The sequence below is a fragment of the Wasmannia auropunctata genome, unplaced genomic scaffold, assembly GCF_000956235.1.
Source record: "Wasmannia auropunctata unplaced genomic scaffold, wasmannia.A_1.0 LD336023.1, whole genome shotgun sequence".
NCBI classification, from domain to species: domain Eukaryota; kingdom Metazoa; phylum Arthropoda; class Insecta; order Hymenoptera; family Formicidae; genus Wasmannia; species Wasmannia auropunctata.
Genome location: NW_012026867.1, coordinates 1,710,474 through 1,728,015, shown reverse-complemented (window position 1 = coordinate 1,728,015; position 17,542 = coordinate 1,710,474). Strand labels below are relative to the sequence as shown.

At 39.7% G+C, this 17,542-nt stretch overlaps 4 protein-coding genes across 11 annotated transcripts; 3 read left to right on the top strand and 1 right to left on the bottom strand.

The window, feature by feature from the left end:
• Window positions 1-3,847: 3,847 nt before the first annotated feature.
• On the top strand, window positions 3,848-5,084 carry LOC105453015 (flexible cuticle protein 12-like). Its single transcript, XM_011694665.1, has 2 exons — window positions 3,848-3,960; window positions 4,598-5,084. The coding sequence occupies exons 1-2, from the start codon at window positions 3,952-3,954 to the stop codon at window positions 4,913-4,915; spliced, it is 327 nt and encodes a 108-aa protein (XP_011692967.1). The 5' UTR covers window positions 3,848-3,951; the 3' UTR covers window positions 4,916-5,084.
• A 1,925-nt stretch (window positions 5,085-7,009) lies between these two features.
• Window positions 7,010-8,041, top strand: LOC105453016 (flexible cuticle protein 12-like). The gene is made up of 2 exons (XM_011694666.1): window positions 7,010-7,095; window positions 7,367-8,041. Exons 1-2 carry the CDS (start codon window positions 7,087-7,089, stop codon window positions 7,688-7,690), a joined length of 333 nt encoding a protein of 110 aa, XP_011692968.1. The 5' UTR covers window positions 7,010-7,086; the 3' UTR covers window positions 7,691-8,041.
• A 1,710-nt stretch (window positions 8,042-9,751) lies between these two features.
• Window positions 9,752-13,155, top strand: LOC105453013 (sodium-dependent phosphate transport protein 1, chloroplastic-like). Its single transcript, XM_011694662.1, has 8 exons — window positions 9,752-10,476; window positions 10,574-10,733; window positions 10,821-10,933; window positions 11,031-11,162; window positions 11,242-11,449; window positions 12,120-12,264; window positions 12,340-12,454; window positions 12,545-13,155. Exons 1-8 carry the CDS (start codon window positions 10,285-10,287, stop codon window positions 12,698-12,700), a joined length of 1,221 nt encoding a protein of 406 aa, XP_011692964.1. The 5' UTR covers window positions 9,752-10,284; the 3' UTR covers window positions 12,701-13,155.
• A 63-nt stretch (window positions 13,156-13,218) lies between these two features.
• Window positions 13,219-16,621, bottom strand: LOC105453011. Of its 8 annotated transcripts, none has more exons than XM_011694655.1 (7): window positions 16,362-16,621; window positions 16,151-16,233; window positions 15,958-16,077; window positions 15,645-15,849; window positions 15,181-15,370; window positions 14,782-14,997; window positions 13,219-14,568 (listed from the first exon to the last, which is right to left on the bottom strand). In XM_011694655.1, exons 3-7 carry the CDS (start codon window positions 15,972-15,974, stop codon window positions 13,433-13,435), a joined length of 1,764 nt encoding a protein of 587 aa, XP_011692957.1. In that variant the 5' UTR covers window positions 15,975-16,077; window positions 16,151-16,233; window positions 16,362-16,621; the 3' UTR covers window positions 13,219-13,432. The 8 variants fall into 8 exon arrangements, with proteins under 8 accessions (XP_011692957.1, XP_011692958.1, XP_011692962.1 ...); XM_011694656.1 differs by having other exon boundaries at window positions 16,151-16,229; XM_011694660.1 differs by having other exon boundaries at window positions 15,958-16,090; window positions 16,151-16,229; window positions 16,362-16,548.
• Window positions 16,622-17,542: the final 921 nt, after the last annotated feature.

Sequence of the window (17,542 nt, the reverse complement as noted above, 5' to 3'; positions counted from 1 at the left end):
TCGCGGCGCGGTGATGTTACGCAAGGTGCGCCTTTAACCGCGCGCGCGCGCGGTCCAGCGGGATTCTTGCGAAATTCCCGACCCGTGTGCGAGTTTCTCGTTGAAAAGCGGCGCGTCCTCCGTCGCGTTATCCGCCGTCTTTTCACGTCTTTTTCCCGACGGGATCGTCGGGCGCGTTCGCCTCGAGAAGCCCCCGTGTTATAGAATCGCGAGATTTCGAGATAAACAATTTTCCCGGGCACATATAAATGCCTCCGTTTGAATATTTTTCAAGAAAAAATTTTTTTAAAGAAAGAAAAAGAAAAAAGGCGCGCGTTTCGACATTTGAAATCTCAATCTCGTCGTCACATTTTCATTCGCTTCTCGGAACTTTTCACGAAACCGTCTTTCGGTTTCTCTTCGTGGGAATGATTCTTGCCGAAACCATCAGTGAAATTGCCGGCAGAGGTTATTAATTGTTAGCATAGGATGACAGGGATCAGGTGTCAACTCCGGAGTCCTCGTACCACGCAGCGCGTAACGCGTGGATCTTTGCGTAACGCCGACGCGCGACGGACAGCTCGCATCTGTTTATCCGGAATAATCGCGCGCGAATATATGCTTATTTGCATCCAGCGGCGCGCGCGCCGTCCGTAATACCGTCGCGCACAATCGATTATACAATAATATCGCGCCTCGCGAGAAGACGATCCCGCCGCGGAAAGGAGAAGTCACGATTTGACGTGGCCCGCCGGTCATCGCCGCCACGGGACGATGCACTAACTCGGTTATCTATATACGGCGTCCCGGAAGCCCAGATCTCCTCGGCTTAATAACCTTTCGCGAATTTCGCGGCTTTAATTTCAGCAGCGTTGCTCACAGAACGATCTTACAAAAGAAATTATAAATTATACGTACTTTGCATATAAAAAATTGAAGTTCTATTATCTAATATCAACATGTTATTAAAGTTATTTTTTAAATTGATCTACCCATTTTGAAATAAATAAAATTATATTTACAATTATATATTTTCATTCATAATGAATATATATTATCGATAATCATATATATTATCATTCGTGATTTATTTGACATGTATATATGTAATTCTTCTAATATCGTCATATCATATTGCTGTTGCATAAAATTAAAAAGATGAAAACTTCTTGTTTTTTTCTCAAGAATTTTGCAATAGCCTATAATTGGAAAGCGAATCGGTCTGTCCGTAATTTTTTTCTTATTTTTTTCCTTCAACTTGAGATTTAGGTTCCTTCTCATTTATCATTTTATTTTCATGATAGATGGATCAATTCGAAGTTTCAAGCTTTTTTTCCTCTTTTTTTTTTAGAAACTAATTCTCTAAAATTTGTGACGGTAATTTGCGGGGAAAAACTAACGAGAGGAATGGAAGAGAGAGAGGTACGTATGGAGAGGGCAAGGGACTATCGGAAACATTAATCGTTATCCTTCGTCGATGATGCGAGTCAAACGTGCCGATTGGCTAATTTGACGATAACGACTCCCGGGTATTAATTCGATAATTCAGCCTACGGCGCTCGCACTGTGTATTATTAGTTAGCGAACGTACGCAATTATACGAGGCGGGGTGTACTTCAATATAAAACGTAGCCACGTGCAATCTCGCGATTATACATGCCGCGTATATGATATAACGTGATACGCGGCCTCTTGATCGTAGACGCATTAGAAAGTGCGATAGCATCTCCGCACGCGCAATGATAGATATAATGGCATATTATATAATATATAATGACACGCACGCGCGCGCATAATTGTCCAATGTTTAGACAAGATAGACAGAAGTAAAAAAAAGAAAGAAAAAAGACGGTGCATCGCGGAGAAAGTGAATAGTTTCAACGACAGGTTGTCAGCAGCAACGGCAATAATTAGGTAGATAAAAATTCGATCTGCCGTAATATATAAATTAAAAGAATTTAGAATCCTTTTTTTATAAGATCACTCGAGTGCTGCTTAATGAAATAACGAGCACGGTATTGCTCTACCACGAAGATCGTGTGGAGGAGCGAAGAGTCTCGTGGAGAAGATCAAAGGCGCGTGGCATCGTTGACTTCCATCCTCCCACGAAGATTCTCTCTCCGCAACACGTTCCTCTCTCCCTCCCTCTTTCTCTCTCTTTCTCTTTCTCTCGTCTCGATCATTAGCATAAGCCGTTCGCTTACGTAACAATATACTTTCTTCTCAAATCTCGGCCAGCGCGCATCATTCCTTCTTCGTTACTCGCTGATATAATTCGTGTCAGACAATAAGATCGTTTCGTGCGCCATCGACCAGAGATAAATATAACGCGAAGGAAGCTCGGATTTTTCAAATTTTTACGAGGCGGAACCTCGACTATCAATTCAAGCATTTAAATTTGCGTGACTTGGTATAGCAATAAATTATAATTATGTTTGTTAAGTGGACAGTAATTCTCTAGAGGGAATGACAGAGACATTGATGACTGGAATAAACCATTTTTAGAATAGATTCTTCCTTGGAAATAAAATAGACGCTCTTCGCCAGTTCCGGGACTGTACTTTACATCAGAAACCCGTTTTTTTGAATCAGAAAATAAAACAAAAAAAAAGAATGAATCGTCTCTTATAATATCTAAATTTTTCGGACATCAAAACATGTCATTGGATTATTGGGTTGCTGCACAGTTGCATAACATCATCTTGATCAATATTTTTTACGAGCGGCTAATACGATTATGGTTTCTTAAAGCAATTAAAATAGATTCTAAAATACATTTGCGTGCACGTCTGTGTATTCATATTATTCCGTGTTATTTTCAAAAAAAAAAAAAAATATTTTTACGTAACTGACTTATTATTATGACTTGAAAAAAAACTTTCCATAAAGTAATATAAATTAAACGTATTTATTTTCGTTTCTGGTCGATCGGTGGATGCAACGTCGATTTATCAAGCCAGAAAAAAAGTTTCTCCTAATAATAATTCACGAGTCAGTGCGCCTGTAATCTTCTCTTAATTTTATTACTCGCTAAATGAAATGTTTCGCTGTCAGCTGATTGTCGATGAATCGTAACGTGATGCAACAGGAGTCATGCATGATAGATCGTCGGCTTTGATTCACAGAAAATTTAGTTAGTTGACCAAACACATTAGAGCTGCATGCACACGTGCGTGTTAATATCCGCATCCAAGATGAGCCCCTGTGCACGTTGCATAATGCAAAAACATAATATAAGACCAATGGATTAAGTTTTAACGAGAACGCACGAGCCGAGGGATTTACGTGTAACCTTTACCGGGGGCTTATCTCTCTTTCTCTCTCTCTCTCTCAAAGTGCATTTGAAATTGTTCCCAGATTAATCCGTGACTATTAACGCTGGAATTACGACAGCGCCTGGGCCAATAATAATGATACAGGTCGCGTTTCGACAAGCGAGTCTTCGCAAGCGCGGCGTTATTTACGCGAGCGTCGCACGGGGATATCGAGAAAACGAAATTCCGCAGAAAATTAACAATTAAATCTCTCTCTTTCGTCGGCTTTCCTCGCATGTCAATCATATCCGTCGCGGCCGAGTATTATTGAGCTTGAAGACGAGGAATTAGAGTTACGATCATCTCTCTGTCGCGGCGACCTGCGTTCAGGTGAAACCGCCCCAGCAGCGCTCGGTCCCGTCCGTCCCTCGCATTCCAGCCTGACATTCTCGGCCGCGCGCAACATTGGCTGTTGTGCCATCACCGCCCGCCCGCCCGCGGTCGGTCGGTCGGTCATTTAAGGATTTCGACATATGAACATGAAAATTTTGGCAACGCCGGTGAACGAGATGGTAGGGCGTAATTCACATCGCAACAATTCTGGCTATATATAATCGGCCGACCGGTGCCGCAAGTCGAATCAGTTTAGTGAGCCATCTCAGCACGCGGTTCTCGCCACCTGTTTTCTCTGGGAAAGAAGAAGCCTGCTTTTGTAATCATGAAGCTGGTGCGTGTTTCTCCGAGGCTACGATAACGACGGTTGACGAGACAAAAAGAGTGTCCGCGTGCGCGCGCGATCGCTGATCGGCAGCGATCGGTCCCGGCGAGCTCTCTCGGCGCGGCGGATGAGTTTTTGGAATGAATCTCTCGGTGAATCTCGCGGTGTTGGTGACTTCTCGGAAACTTTCGCTCGTCCGGGATCTCAAGGATTATGAAATATCACACCATCGCGTTATCAAGCGGCTCGTCATCAATTAGGGATATTATATTATTTGTTATTTCTCAGAGAAATGCGCAAAATATGAGAAATTGAGAATGCATTAGAATGACAGTTATTGTCATCGCAAGAGTTATCCTGGCTTCGCGCGAAAGAGAGAAATGTGTCTCACTTTGTATCTAATTATTCATATATATATATAAATCTTTTTTTCTAATTCTTTATTAATTTATTAAATCTTTATTTCTACATTTACTAATTATTCTTTTTGCGAAAAAGAAATGTATTTTGACTTACAAGCGGACGGAAAAATAGAAACAGACTACGTCACGATGAACGTGTAAAATACATCAAGCATGTAATTTTATCACTAACGATTGGGAATCGTTTGACAAATTTCATTTCGTTACTTTGCACGTTACTTCAGATCATCGTCCTCGCCGCCGTCGTCGCCACCGCCCTCGCGGCTCCCCAGCGTAACGACTACAGAGACACCGTGCTCGTGAAGGAGACGCCGCTGGACAACATCGGCATCGACGGATACCAGTACGGTTACGAACTCTCCAACGGCCAGGCCCATCAGGAGTCCGCCCAGCTGCAGAACCCCGGCCAGGAGAACGAGGCCCTCGTCGTCCGCGGTAGCTTCACCTACGTCGACCCGGAGACCAACGTCAGGTACACCGTCAACTACGTCGCCGACGAGAACGGATTCCACCCTGAGGGAGCGCATTTGCCGGCCGTCTAAATCTGAATCTTGACGAGAAAGAATACTAACTACCTGCCAATCTCCTGCCTCTGTGTTTTCGAACTTTCCAGTCCAGTCTCGCGGCTACACTCGAAGAAACTCAACCCTCTCGATCTCTCGATCACATACACACATGAAACTAGTTTTAAATAAATTGATCTTTACTTAAGCCCTTCCGTGTCTACATTATTCCACACCTCTTCCATTTTCGAGGACGTTACTTCGATCATCATTGATGGACAAGTAACGTTCTCGGTAAAACCTGAGGTTGAAACCTGAGGATGTAGTAAATTTCGCGGATCAACAAACGAGCAATTCGGACGAATTGTCATTTAATTCGCCATTTAATTTATTACAATATGTTTAACAAGACGTATAATAATTTGTATTTTTTAATAAAGTAATAAAAACATGTATTATAATGCTCAATTTTTGTCGATTGATCTACGGTTTATATGCAATAAAGTGTTTAAATACATCGATGTTATATGGAGTAGTAAATTTCGATAATGAAATAATTTAAACGCGCTTGAAATACACAATAATGTATTCTAGTTATTGTTAATTAAATGCAAACTTTTTGCATCTAATTATTATATTTGACTAAAGAATATACTCAAAACAATAGAAAAAGGAAACAATAATGTATTCATATGTATAGCTTGTCAAAAATTTATAATTTTCTGTAGTTGTTTATCATAATTTTTTAAACATATTATTATACTTAATTGTTCTATATCTTTTTGATAACTAAGTTTGTTTTCGCGAAAATTAATAGTTATTTAACGTTAAATTTTTACAAAAATAATTAAAAATCATCATTTACTTGATAAAAGCTGTTGTACTAAAAAATACTTTGATAGAAATTGTTACTTCCATTGTTAAAAATCTTTTGATTATATTAAATCAATATATTATTTTCAATAATCTTTCACGAGAATATAATAAATTTACTTCTTTTAATGTTTTCAAGCAGCACTTTTTAATAAATCATCGATAAATTGATCAGAGGGCACAGAACTTTGAAAACCCATCGTATGCCGTGAACACATCTCTCCTATGTCGTTAACGATGATATGTTTCGCAACAAAATGTATAACGAAAGAATCCGAATAGATTAAGCAAGTAGTTTCCCTTGATCGTGTCGAAGGTTGAAAATGTTATTTTTACGTTGCTATCATTTTCAAGGCTTTGACTAGTAGTGTTCCTTGAGGGCGGCTAAAAATCTCTCTCGCCACAACGTGACGTCGCATGCCGTTAAGGAGACGGGTACCAATAATCGAATTTAAACTTCGCTGCTTTACAGACCAGGGTCACTTAAATTTATGGAAGTGAGGATTCGCAAAGTTAAGTCTCTCCATAAAGGTTACATCAATAATTAATGATTGGAAATACCTGAAATGAATTCTTGAAGAAAAATGGAATTCCCTCTTGCGTGTCCATGAATTGCCAGAAGATTTTTTAAAACAAATCTGGATACTTAATAATACAAATTAAATGTGTATATATTCAATTTGTATTATTAATACAATTTAACATAAATATCTGGTCTTAAGTATCCAGATTGGTTTAAAAAAATCCTCTTGCAATTCAAGGACATGCATATATGTATATTTAATTTGTATTATTTTATTATGGCTTATGTTACATAAATGCATTTATAATTTATTAAATAGTTATATTTGAATAAATTTATTTATATTAATTTATGTTAATATTACACAATCTTGCAAGTTCAAAATAAGATCTCGTCCTAAAAATGGACTTATGCAGATTTGTCTACGTTTAAATTTTTGATAAATAATAATTACATTCTATTATTGACAATAAAAAATTATTTCATTCAAATAAAATAAGTAGGATAAAATTTGCGAGATCGAGCTTTCGAGATCAAGTTTTCGAAGGGGTGCGCTCATTACTTTTAAATTGCAAGTTATGAAGTCATTCAATTGTCATCCGTAAAAAATTCTTACAAAGGTCAAAATCTAGACGACGGATCGGGACATGAGTTAAATAGCGATTCGAGAAAGAAAGGTGAGAGGTGACTTGTTGTAGACCCAATCAAATTTTGGCAGTAGGAGAAGCACTATAAAATCCCTGCTGATTTCGACTATCTACCGCAGTCTTCTCCGTCAAACGAGAGTAGCTATACATCAGCCTTCATCTTCAACATGAGAACAGTGGGTATTCGAGATTTCCTCTCTTATTCCTTCCCCCAAATTGAAATTATAAAATTTGCAACGAGTCAAATCTTTTTTTTTTCCCGTTGGCACGAGCGCGGGAAATTTATCGCCAATTAATTCGAAGATCGTGAGTCACAGCGTCGAAATATGAATACCGCTCACACTTGCGCCACGAATTATTAATAACATTCAATAATAATCGCGAAATAAAAGCGAAGTGACGGATTGTTACCGATAAATCGACTAATTGACGTTTCCCTCCCCGCAGATCGTCGCCCTCTGCGCCCTCGTGGCGGTCGCCCTCGCGGCACCCCCTGAAACCAGACACGACTACAGCCAGACTGTGCTCGTGAAGGAGACGCCGCTGGACAACATCGGCCTCGACGGATACCAGTTCGGTTACGAGCTCTCCGACGGCCAGACCCACCAGGAATCCGGCCAGCTGCAGAACCCCGGCCAGGAGAACGAGGCCCTCGTCGTCCGCGGTAGCTACAGTTACGTCGACCCGGAGACCAACGTCAGATACACCGTCAACTACGTCGCCGACGAGAACGGATTCCATCCCGAGGGAGCGCATCTGCCGACCGTCTAAATTTATTAATCACGACCAACGAGAGATACTGAAGTCGATATGAAAAACAAAAAAAAAACGACCAGCTTTGGATACATTTTCCTGATCACCAAAATCGGCCCGAAGGACAATTGAAGAGTACATGGCATTCTCGGCAGCTGTTTCGAACCGTCTAATATCTGCATAATTAGCTTATAAAATTCAGTATTAAATTCACATTTATTATGTGCAGATGCTTCGTAGATGAACATACTGCAATTTATGATGTAACATCGTATGTATAACTGCGAAGTATTTTTTCCCCATAGTTATTATCCGCATGGATGATCAAGTACGGATGAGAGCGATGCAGGTTTTAAATTTAAAAAAAAATTGAACGTCATCACACGGATGTATGTATATATATCTACGTTAAATAAATTGTAAAATTATTTACATTATGAGTTAACCGTCGAGGTTCCAGTCGATTGTTAATAGTACCTTGTTGACAATACGAAAATCGATAATTATTAACAGTTCCTCTCAACATGAATTTAGTCGTATTTGAACTGCGCAGCTATATTCAGAAAAATTCTAGCGACATCGGCGATTTCTATGATTCCATCGCAGCGATGCGATTCCATCCTTATACACAATAGCTGTCAAGATCTCAAAGTTAAGAATCTTATTAAAGACACGCGTGAATATTTTTTTTCTTTAATAATTACGAGAAACTCAGTCGGGAAACTCTGTTGCACCTATTTTGTATTTATCTTCTTTCTTTTTCCTCTTTCTCAAAAGATACATACTTATATTGCTTTATATGTATATATGTATCGCTGCATTCCAATTTAAAAAATACAAGGGGACGCGAAACGAGATAACGTATAGTTAACAGTGTCTCTTGCTAAATTGTCTGAATAGTTAGAGGATTACTGTGCGCAGCATCAATATTCTTTTGAAATACCGGAAGGTGCCGTAATATTTATGAAATTCTTGAATTTATGAATAATTTTTGCATTAATAATCAAATTTCGCTAAAGTGTCTGAATATTTTAAGGATCGATATGAACGTTACATAATATATACCAATAAACTGAATATGTTAATCAATATATATTTGCTACAAAAAACGATACTTTTGCATATTAATTATTTATACTTGTACCTATAGCGATTTATATGTATTTATAATATTTATATTTCTATGCACGTTTTTAAGTGCAATTTGTATCTACTAAATACTGTTATATTTATTCACTTTTAGAACACACGTTTATAATTATATAAGTCATTAGTTTTGATTTATCCCCTACAAGTAGTTTAATGCACCTCATTTATCCCCTACAATTACTGGTACGATATATTCTATCTATCTTCAATTGTTTACTATTACTGCAATGAGAGTGCTTCGCCGATTGAATTAACATAATCACGCTCCGTCAGACACATTTCTCTCAAAGAATGTATCAGCAGTAAACAGAAACCATAACCTGCATCCTACCATTCTCGAAAGGTTGCGGAAATAATAGATTACGAGAAATTGATTACCTTCCGATTAAAATTCCTTCACTCACGTGCTCCCAATCAGCTGATGTTTACTGGAGGCATGCGGAGGCTCATTCTCTGTTGCAGAACTCTTGGGTTCTTCATCCGTCTCTCTCTTTCCAACACATCTAATTATCCCGCCTATTTATTAAGTACAAATAATGTAACAACTATAATTTCGACCGTGCAAGAAAAAAAATTCTAGGAAAACGTGCTTATATCAATGAGGCACAGAAAACTCAACTGGAGTAAGACACGCGAATTCAAGTATTTAAATTCAGGAGGGCGAATTCTCGATATTAGGACAACACGGGGCGCAAGAAGTAACGCCGATAACAATAGGGTAGACGTACAATCCGTGTGGCGTGTGTGTATGTGTTTTATTTATGGAACTGTATGCTCGCTTACCTGGCGCCGCTCGTGAGACAAAACGCGCGCACGTTGAACTACGTCCCAGGCCTCTCTCTCTCTCTCTCTCTCGGTTGGGAATATCGCATCCGAAATGCCGACGGGAGACAGCAGACGGCCGCTCTCGTGCTTCCTTCCACCACACCGTGGTGTGCAAATCGTGTTCGTGTTGACACGTCGAACCGTGTCTCCGACCTCCGCGAGGTGTGTGCTCGGTGTGTGCCCCGTCGCGCGATTCCCGTCGCTAGTAATGACGTTTAATTGCGATTCCTAACATTGGCGCGAAGCGTTCACCGGTGCGGGACGGGCGCGCGACTACGAGCCCGATGATCCCGATCGTCCCGCCGCTGCGCACGTACGGCGCGTCGTCGTAGAGCACTCGCCCGTTCTACGCGGCCGAGCGCGGAGGTTAGGAAATCTCTGCGTGGCGACCCGACACGTTTTACGCTCGCGCGTAAAGCGTAATCCGGTCCCGCTTCCTCTCGTTTTTCCGCGAGCGAAGGGACGCCGGCACGAGCGTTCGGCTCAAGCCGCGAGGCGGGGAGGCCGCTCGACCGAAACCACCAGGAAACATCTGGACCGAGGGGGTGGGCGATGCGATGACCGTTGGCGAGGATCGTTGAACCAGGGTCGAATCTCGATCGGCGCCACCACCCAGGAGGGAGAGATCTCTCGCGGCAATGGCGAAATTCCGGATGCTGCCGCGCACGTCGCGCATCGTGGCCCTCTGCTCGGCCGCGAATTTCATCAACGCCGCGGACCGGGTCATCATGCCCATCGCCATCGTGCCGATGACCGACGAGTTCAAGTGGAACCTGTACTGGCAGGGATGGATACTGTCAGCGTTCGCCTTCGGATACTTCACTAGTCAGGTTAGACGCCTCCCGTACTCCCTTTCGTGTCCTTTCGCCGAAAACGCAGTCTACCTATATATATATAACGCTGTTCATTCTCTATCTCTCCCTCAAGATCATCGGTGCGAGCACAGCGAGTCGTTTCGGCTGCAAGACGGTGCTCATGCTAGCGGTCTTGCTGTGGTCCATCAGCACGGTCATCACGCCGTTGCTGGCACAGTCGGTGCCGTTACTCATATTCTGCAGGGTGGTTCTAGGCCTCGGAGAAGGATTAGGTGAGGATGGAAGGGGGGAAATATTGTAGCAGATGTGACAATCCATTCCTGAACATTCGAGAGTTAACGTGGCATTGTTTTTCGCAGGCCTACCAGTGATATTTCACTTATTTGCACACAATGTTCCTGTGGAAGAAAGATCACGCGCTTTCGGCTACCTAGTAGCTGCCGGTTCTGTTGGCCAAGTGGTCGCGTCTGTCGTAAGTCCCTATTTTCTTCCTTACTTTCAATGTGTGTTGAATCACGCAAGAAAAAAAAATTACATTTTTACAAATCGTATGTTCTTTCATTCGTCAGATATGTCCGCACTTGGCATGGCAAACGGGATTTTACTTGTTTGGGACGATAGGTATCATATGGACTCTTTTGTGGCTGATGCTGTACCAGGAAACTAATTCTCAAGACGAGATACCGTTATTTGTTCCTAAAGTAAACCTTTCTCTTTCTCCGATATTTAATTTACTTGCGATTCTATTTTTGGCACTAACGTTTCATAATTGATCGACAGGTGGCTCAGAATAGAAGTCTGCGTTGGACCGAGTTCATTGCTCACTGGCCCCTGTGGGCTTTGTACATAGCGCACTTTGCGATGAACTGGAGCAATTACATAATAATGCAGTGGCTACCCACTTATCTGGCGAGAAATTTGTCTGCGAACAAGGAGAGCATTAGCTTGACGGCTCTCCCTTATGTCGTTAACTCTCTCATTGGTATTGGTAGGTATATGCAAATATATACAGGGTGGGTACTACCGGGAAAAAACCGGGAAAACCTGAAATTCTCAGGGAATTTTATTTTCACCCTTGAAAATCATGGAGTTTTACTGGTACTCAGGGAAATTTTTTTACTTTTACTTTTAAATTTAATTTTATCCCTTTAAAAAGTAAATGCGTGGCTTTATATCAAAGGCCTCTGATTATTGAAAATTAATTTGTTTTAAAATTGACATATTATATAAGGACTCTTCAATCTAAAAAACGATAATATGGAAATAATAAATCAGGCATTAGCAAGAGTCTAATAACGCAGAACTTGGAGCGTGAAACAATTTAATCTTCACATATGTAGTTACATCTCCATACAAAATCTGTCGTTACGTTCGGAAAATTTTGTATGGAGATGTAACCATTGTACATGTGAGAAGATTAAATTGTTTCACGCACCAAGTTCTATACGTTATTAGAACTCTTGGTGCTTAATTTATTTTAAAACTGTATTGAGAAATTCTCCGTTCTTATCTGGAATTTTGAACAAAATTCTTGGAAAATCCGGGAATTTTCAGGGAATTCTTTTACAAAGTTTGAGTACCCATCCCGATATAATTATATATTGCAATATTTTTATTTAAATTTTTATTTTTAAAAATATCTCCTTTCTTTTTTGCAGTCGCTGGCCATAGCGCTGATACTTTGATACAAAAGAGATGGTCCGTTCTGTCTGTTAGAAGATTGATGACGAATATAGGCCTAATAGGACCAGGTGCTTTTCTATTAGCTTTTTGCGCTGTAGATAATCTGCTTGCTGCAGTCATGTATGTATAACAACATTATTCCTGCGTTTTATATTATTATTGGATATTTCTTTACGAAATTATATTACGTTACAGCTTTGTTTCGATATCTATGGGCCTCTGCGCGTGCAACTCGGCCGGACATCTGAGTAATCACGCGGACATAGCTCCGAATCATGCGGGAATTACATTTGCAGTTTCAAATACGATTGTACGCATATTTTTTTTCTACCTGAAGCATTAATATCGAATCGATCGTCGCGGAATTGACTGCATTGTCTGTGTACGTCTTGATTTTCAGGCAACAGTACCTGGCATTCTCTGCGGACCATTGACAGCCGAATTGGTGACTGCCTCGCACGGTTGGTGGATGCCGGTCTTCGTGCTGGCGGCGGCGATTAACTTCACCGGGGCTATAATATACCAAAGCCACAGTTCGGCGCTTCCAGTGTTGTGATATGCTCTATCTCTCATCCAGCGATTATTTGTTATCGAAAAGAGTGAAGTGGTCAAGTGTTTGTCGAGGACATTGCGGGGAGATATCTGTTTGCTTTGAGATCACCGTGTGAACGGTGCTCAGAACGAGGTAGCTGTGAATGTTTACAGGAATCTTGGTGCGATGCGTTCGCGGTCACATCGCGTGTCGGCCAGTCGAAGACATATCATAATGCTTTATTTATATCGTAGATTAAATTTTTATCTTCTTTGAATCGCGCGCGGCGAAGTGTGATTTTTTGACAGATGGTGCCATAACGTAGATGGAATGGGATTGGTTTGAAGGAACTCGGAGGAAATCGGACATACAAACACATGAAACTCATCGTACACCTTAATTAATATATACGTATTGTATTACTAAAAAATTAGCGGAAAACATTTTGTGATATGTTCTAATAAAAATTACAAATTTTAGTTATGCGGTTAGGATATAAAATGTATATTCTATAAAACGTATAAGATTGTACATAAAAGAAATTTTAACATTTCACATTTATATATTTCTTAAAGCATTTTAGATATACGGGAGAGACGATCTTATTCGCCTGTGTGCATTGCGGAAGACGAGAACGAGACTTACGAAATGACGAAATTCCAAACAATTCAAAAAATATATATATAACGATTTAGAAATGTTTAATAATACAATAAATATATAATGATTTTTCTCTGCAGCGGATATTAAGACGGATTATAAAGACAAGTCCTTTCTCAAGTATTCCGATTGCAGTATTTGCGACAGCGTGTCTCTCGATAAATTTTTGTTTAATCCCATTTCAATGAAGGCGTTATCTTGGCAATTCGTCACGCTCGACTGTCTCCGAGTACCGAGAGATCTCGCGTCGACCGCTTTCGTCGATCGTGCATCGTGGGATTTGTCACGTAATCCCGTATAATTCTCAAAAGAAGTATCGTCACGAATTCTTCTATTCTCTTGGCTAATATCAACAGACGTCGCTTGTGTGGCATTAGTCACGGTATTCGAGCAAAAGCGTTCTGCGTCGTTCTCGCTCGTGTAATCCTCCGTCGAATCGTAGTCGTCGCTGTGTCTCTCGAAATTTTCGTACAGCACGTGCGAGCCAATATTGTGACTCGCCAGAATATCCGCGATGTCGCTTGCCGACGGTTTCACATCTCGAGGATATTCTTCCTCTTTCCCCTCGACACCTGGTTTGTGAATATTGTCGCTGTAATGCTGCAGATACTCCTCGATGGACGATTTGATCCTCGCCCTCGTCTTGCCATCGTCCGTAAACGGCTTCACTACATTTACAATGGCTGTATCTTGTTTTTTATTACAAGCATTCGAGGCAGTTGCACGAATTGATCTAATATCATTGGCGACGTCGTGCGCTTCAGTGTATACGGACCGCTTTTTCGCAGTAGGGAAATTTTTATTCCGCTGTATATCCGCGGAAATATTTTCCGCGGCTTCGTCGACTCGTGCCCTCGTTGTATCATTGTCAATTATTTCGCTGTCGACGTTTCGCAGACGAGAGACTGCCGATCTGATCCTCGCTGTCGATCCTTTTCTGTCGGGAAAAATTATGCTTCTCACAATTTCGGCCTCCTCCTGCAAGCTCGGCTTGCTGCTCGCTCGGAGGACGCTGGTCGCGCTTCTGCGCAAGTAATGATTCGCCTTGGGATCCATGTAATTTCTCTGAACGCTGTCTATCTTAGATGTCATCTTCTCCAGTGTCTCGTATAATTTTTTCATTCGGACACTGTCGATGCGATCCTTGCCCTTCGTCCAGCTTTTTTCCTCTCGTAACGCTTGCCATGCCGACTTCACGTTCTCTACTTCGCGATCTATATCGCCTCGCTCGTCTGAAGCGTGAAACGATCAAAATGCAATTTTATTTTTAGAGCTTATAATCTAATCATAATAAATATATAAAAGGCATTAAAAAGAGAAAAATTTAAAAAGCGAACGGAGTTACTCGATACTAGAAATTTACACTCTTCGATTTGTTTGTTCAGCGTTCTCATCGAAAGAAAAATTTAAAAAGCGAACGGAGTTACTCGATACTAGAAATTTACACTCTTCGATTTGTTTGTTCAGCGTTCTCATCGAATCCTCTCTGCCAAGTGTAGGTAGGTAAGTATTTTTTGCCAGCGAAAAATTTGTTACATTCGAATCTGGATCAACTGTCACGAAATCGATACGCGAATTTAATTCCGGCAAGACGGTAGACGACTTCCGTTTTGCAAGGTCCGCATGATTTAACGCAGATTTGATGTGTGACGTAGTATTATCTATTTAATTAATCAATTTAATTAATACGGACGCGGAAAAGGCAGAATATCTTAAATAATTAAATATTTCTTATCCGATTAATATTGAAATATTTTGCCTCTATTTTTATGCAAATTTTAAAACAATCTAAAAAAAACTAGTGCAATGCAAAGAGACAATGTTTAATTTAGTTAATTCCACACCTGTCTTAGAGTAAGGCAGTGTTTGCTCCGACTTATTCCTACGCAACAAATGAGTCTGCGACGTTAACGGACGTGATTGTTCGGCATCGACGAATGAATTAAATTCATAGATGAAATTGCTTGTCGCTGGAATTCTTTTTACAGGACTCACATGTGATCTCTTTCCCTGCTTCGTTATATTTTCCGCTATCTGTCTCCGAAAATATTCTCATTAATATTTCAATTAATTTCAAGCATTAATTTGTAACCACCATTCTCGAAAGTAAATTAGGAAATCAGGCTATAATTATAACAATCCTAAATAACACAGAGTGACATTAAAAGAATCTATTTTGGTGTACCAGACGTCACTATGTCGTCTTTTAATGTCATTCTGCTACTTGGAATGCAAATCATTTTCTGGCTGCGATATTAATTATGTTGTTTTACATGTCCCGACGCATTTAAATGACAGAAAAACGTACAATATCGCGTTTTTCTTTAGCCAGGACATCCTTGTTAGAAGGCTTCGCTTCACTTTTATTCAAAACAGCATCGGCTTGTAATTTTCGATTGCCGTTGAATTTGTTACAATGAGGATTCAGATTGTTCTTGCTTTGATCGCCTTGCGCTTTCAGATCCCGCGTAACTTCTGGCAGTTTCTCGCCGTCGACTTTAGCGAGACGCGTTCTGTGTGGATTTAAAAATTTTAGATACACAAAAGATAACTTTGAGATACGTAAAAGCAAACGCGTGCATTTATTACTATTACGAAGTGCAACAAGATAGAAATTTTACTTTGCACAAGTATTCATGCAAATGTATTCCTCTGAGCACTTATTTCCATCCTTACTCAACAGAGAACCGTTACAATCATCCGTTTGTCTGCTCTTCCTTCGTCGCGACTTTTTAGTGATACTGAAAAGTAATTCTACGTCATATGTAATCACGTATATATATTTTAAATGTATATGATCCCTCTTTCGCCTACTTTCCGGAGAGAGCTGCAGCCAATTTGCCTTTCGGTACGTCCACGTGCTGCGGCAATACCTTCTCCTGTTCCTCTCGTTCTGCCTTTTCCAGAAAAACAGACAGGGCGTTAATTCTATTATACTCCTCACAATTTTGTGTCCTGGCACGAACAGTGTTTAGATTCGTCGCGGCGAAGGAGAGTAAGACAGATAAGAATGAGAATACGAAACGATTCGCGACGAGTTGGATCTTCGTTGCTTTTGAAATCGGTGTGTCCTTCTTTTCTTCTTAAAATTATATCTCTCGAAATTATTTAGCCCGTCTTTTAGATTCAGATCGAAAGGTGTATTATTTCTATACGTGTATGTATATTTATAGCAAATTAAAAGACAAGCAACGCTTGGTTGAAACACCGCGGATTATGTGTTGCGCGTTGACACCTTCCCAACTTCATGTTTGCAGGTCCGCAAAAAAAATGGAATCGATATCCGATTTAAAAAATGAAAAACACTGAATATCGATGAAGCGCCGCGCGCATGCGAATTCGGATGTTCATTCGTTTTAATAAAAATAAATAAATAAAAGGCTTTGTGGCTTTATTTATCAGTCTTTATTCGTATAACTAATCGACAGATCAAAATATATTTATATTACTTTTTTATATATTTTTATATATGTAAAGAGGTTAACAATACAGAGCTATATGTACCTTGCTAGGTGGGAACATCAATGTAAAACAAACATTTAATTTAATATTAAATTATGATTTAATAAGTATCATAAAAAATTCTTAAAAATTATTTTAACAAGCTGATTAAATTACTAGCTCGCAAAAGAAATAATTTGTCTCATAACAGAATAGCATACAGTGAAACTAATTTCTTTATTGCATTTCTAACTTCTTGATCAAATAATTGTAGAACACTAGTGCAAATGCAGACAAAGGTGACTTAAGCAACATTATAAAGAGATACAACAATATAATAAATGCAAAACTTTAAGACGACTCAGAAGCTTTATTTAACAATTTATTTGAAAAAACGGAAGAAACAGGTGTCTTTATCAAGTAATTATTAACTTTACATATTAATACATAATATATGTAAAGTAAAACTTTAGAATTAAATATAGTCTTTTCTGTATAATTACAATCTATGTCATAATATATAAAATTATTTACTTATTAACTTTTGTTCATTTATTTTCTTAATAAAATGACGACGCTAAAGCCATTTTATTTAACGTCGTTTTTGTAGCCACTGTCAAATCAGCGTTGCGGGGATCAGTCATTCGATTGAAGCTGGAGCAATAAACCAAAATTTTTTAAAAACTATATAATATGCACTACAGAAGTACATACGGATATTTTAAAATATAGATTTTTATAAAAATTGCGAGCATTTGAAAAAAA

Bases quoted from the DNA above. Each gene is read 5' to 3' on its own strand.
- LOC105453013 (XM_011694662.1), top strand. From the start codon at position 10,285: ATGGCGAAATTCCGGATGCTGCCGCGCACGTCGCGCATCGTGGCCCTC. The intron at 10,477-10,573 runs GTTAGACGCCTC...CTCTCCCTCAAG, and splicing joins TCGGATACTTCACTAGTCAG to ATCATCGGTGCGAGCACAGC. The intron at 12,265-12,339 runs GTATGTATAACA...ATTACGTTACAG, and splicing joins AATCTGCTTGCTGCAGTCAT to CTTTGTTTCGATATCTATGG.
- LOC105453011 (XM_011694654.1), bottom strand. The intron at 14,998-15,180 runs GTGTGGAATTAA...TTAATTAAATAG, and splicing joins ACTGCCTTACTCTAAGACAG to ATAATACTACGTCACACATC. The intron at 14,569-14,781 runs GTAAATTTCTAG...TTCACGCTTCAG, and splicing joins GAACAAACAAATCGAAGAGT to ACGAGCGAGGCGATATAGAT.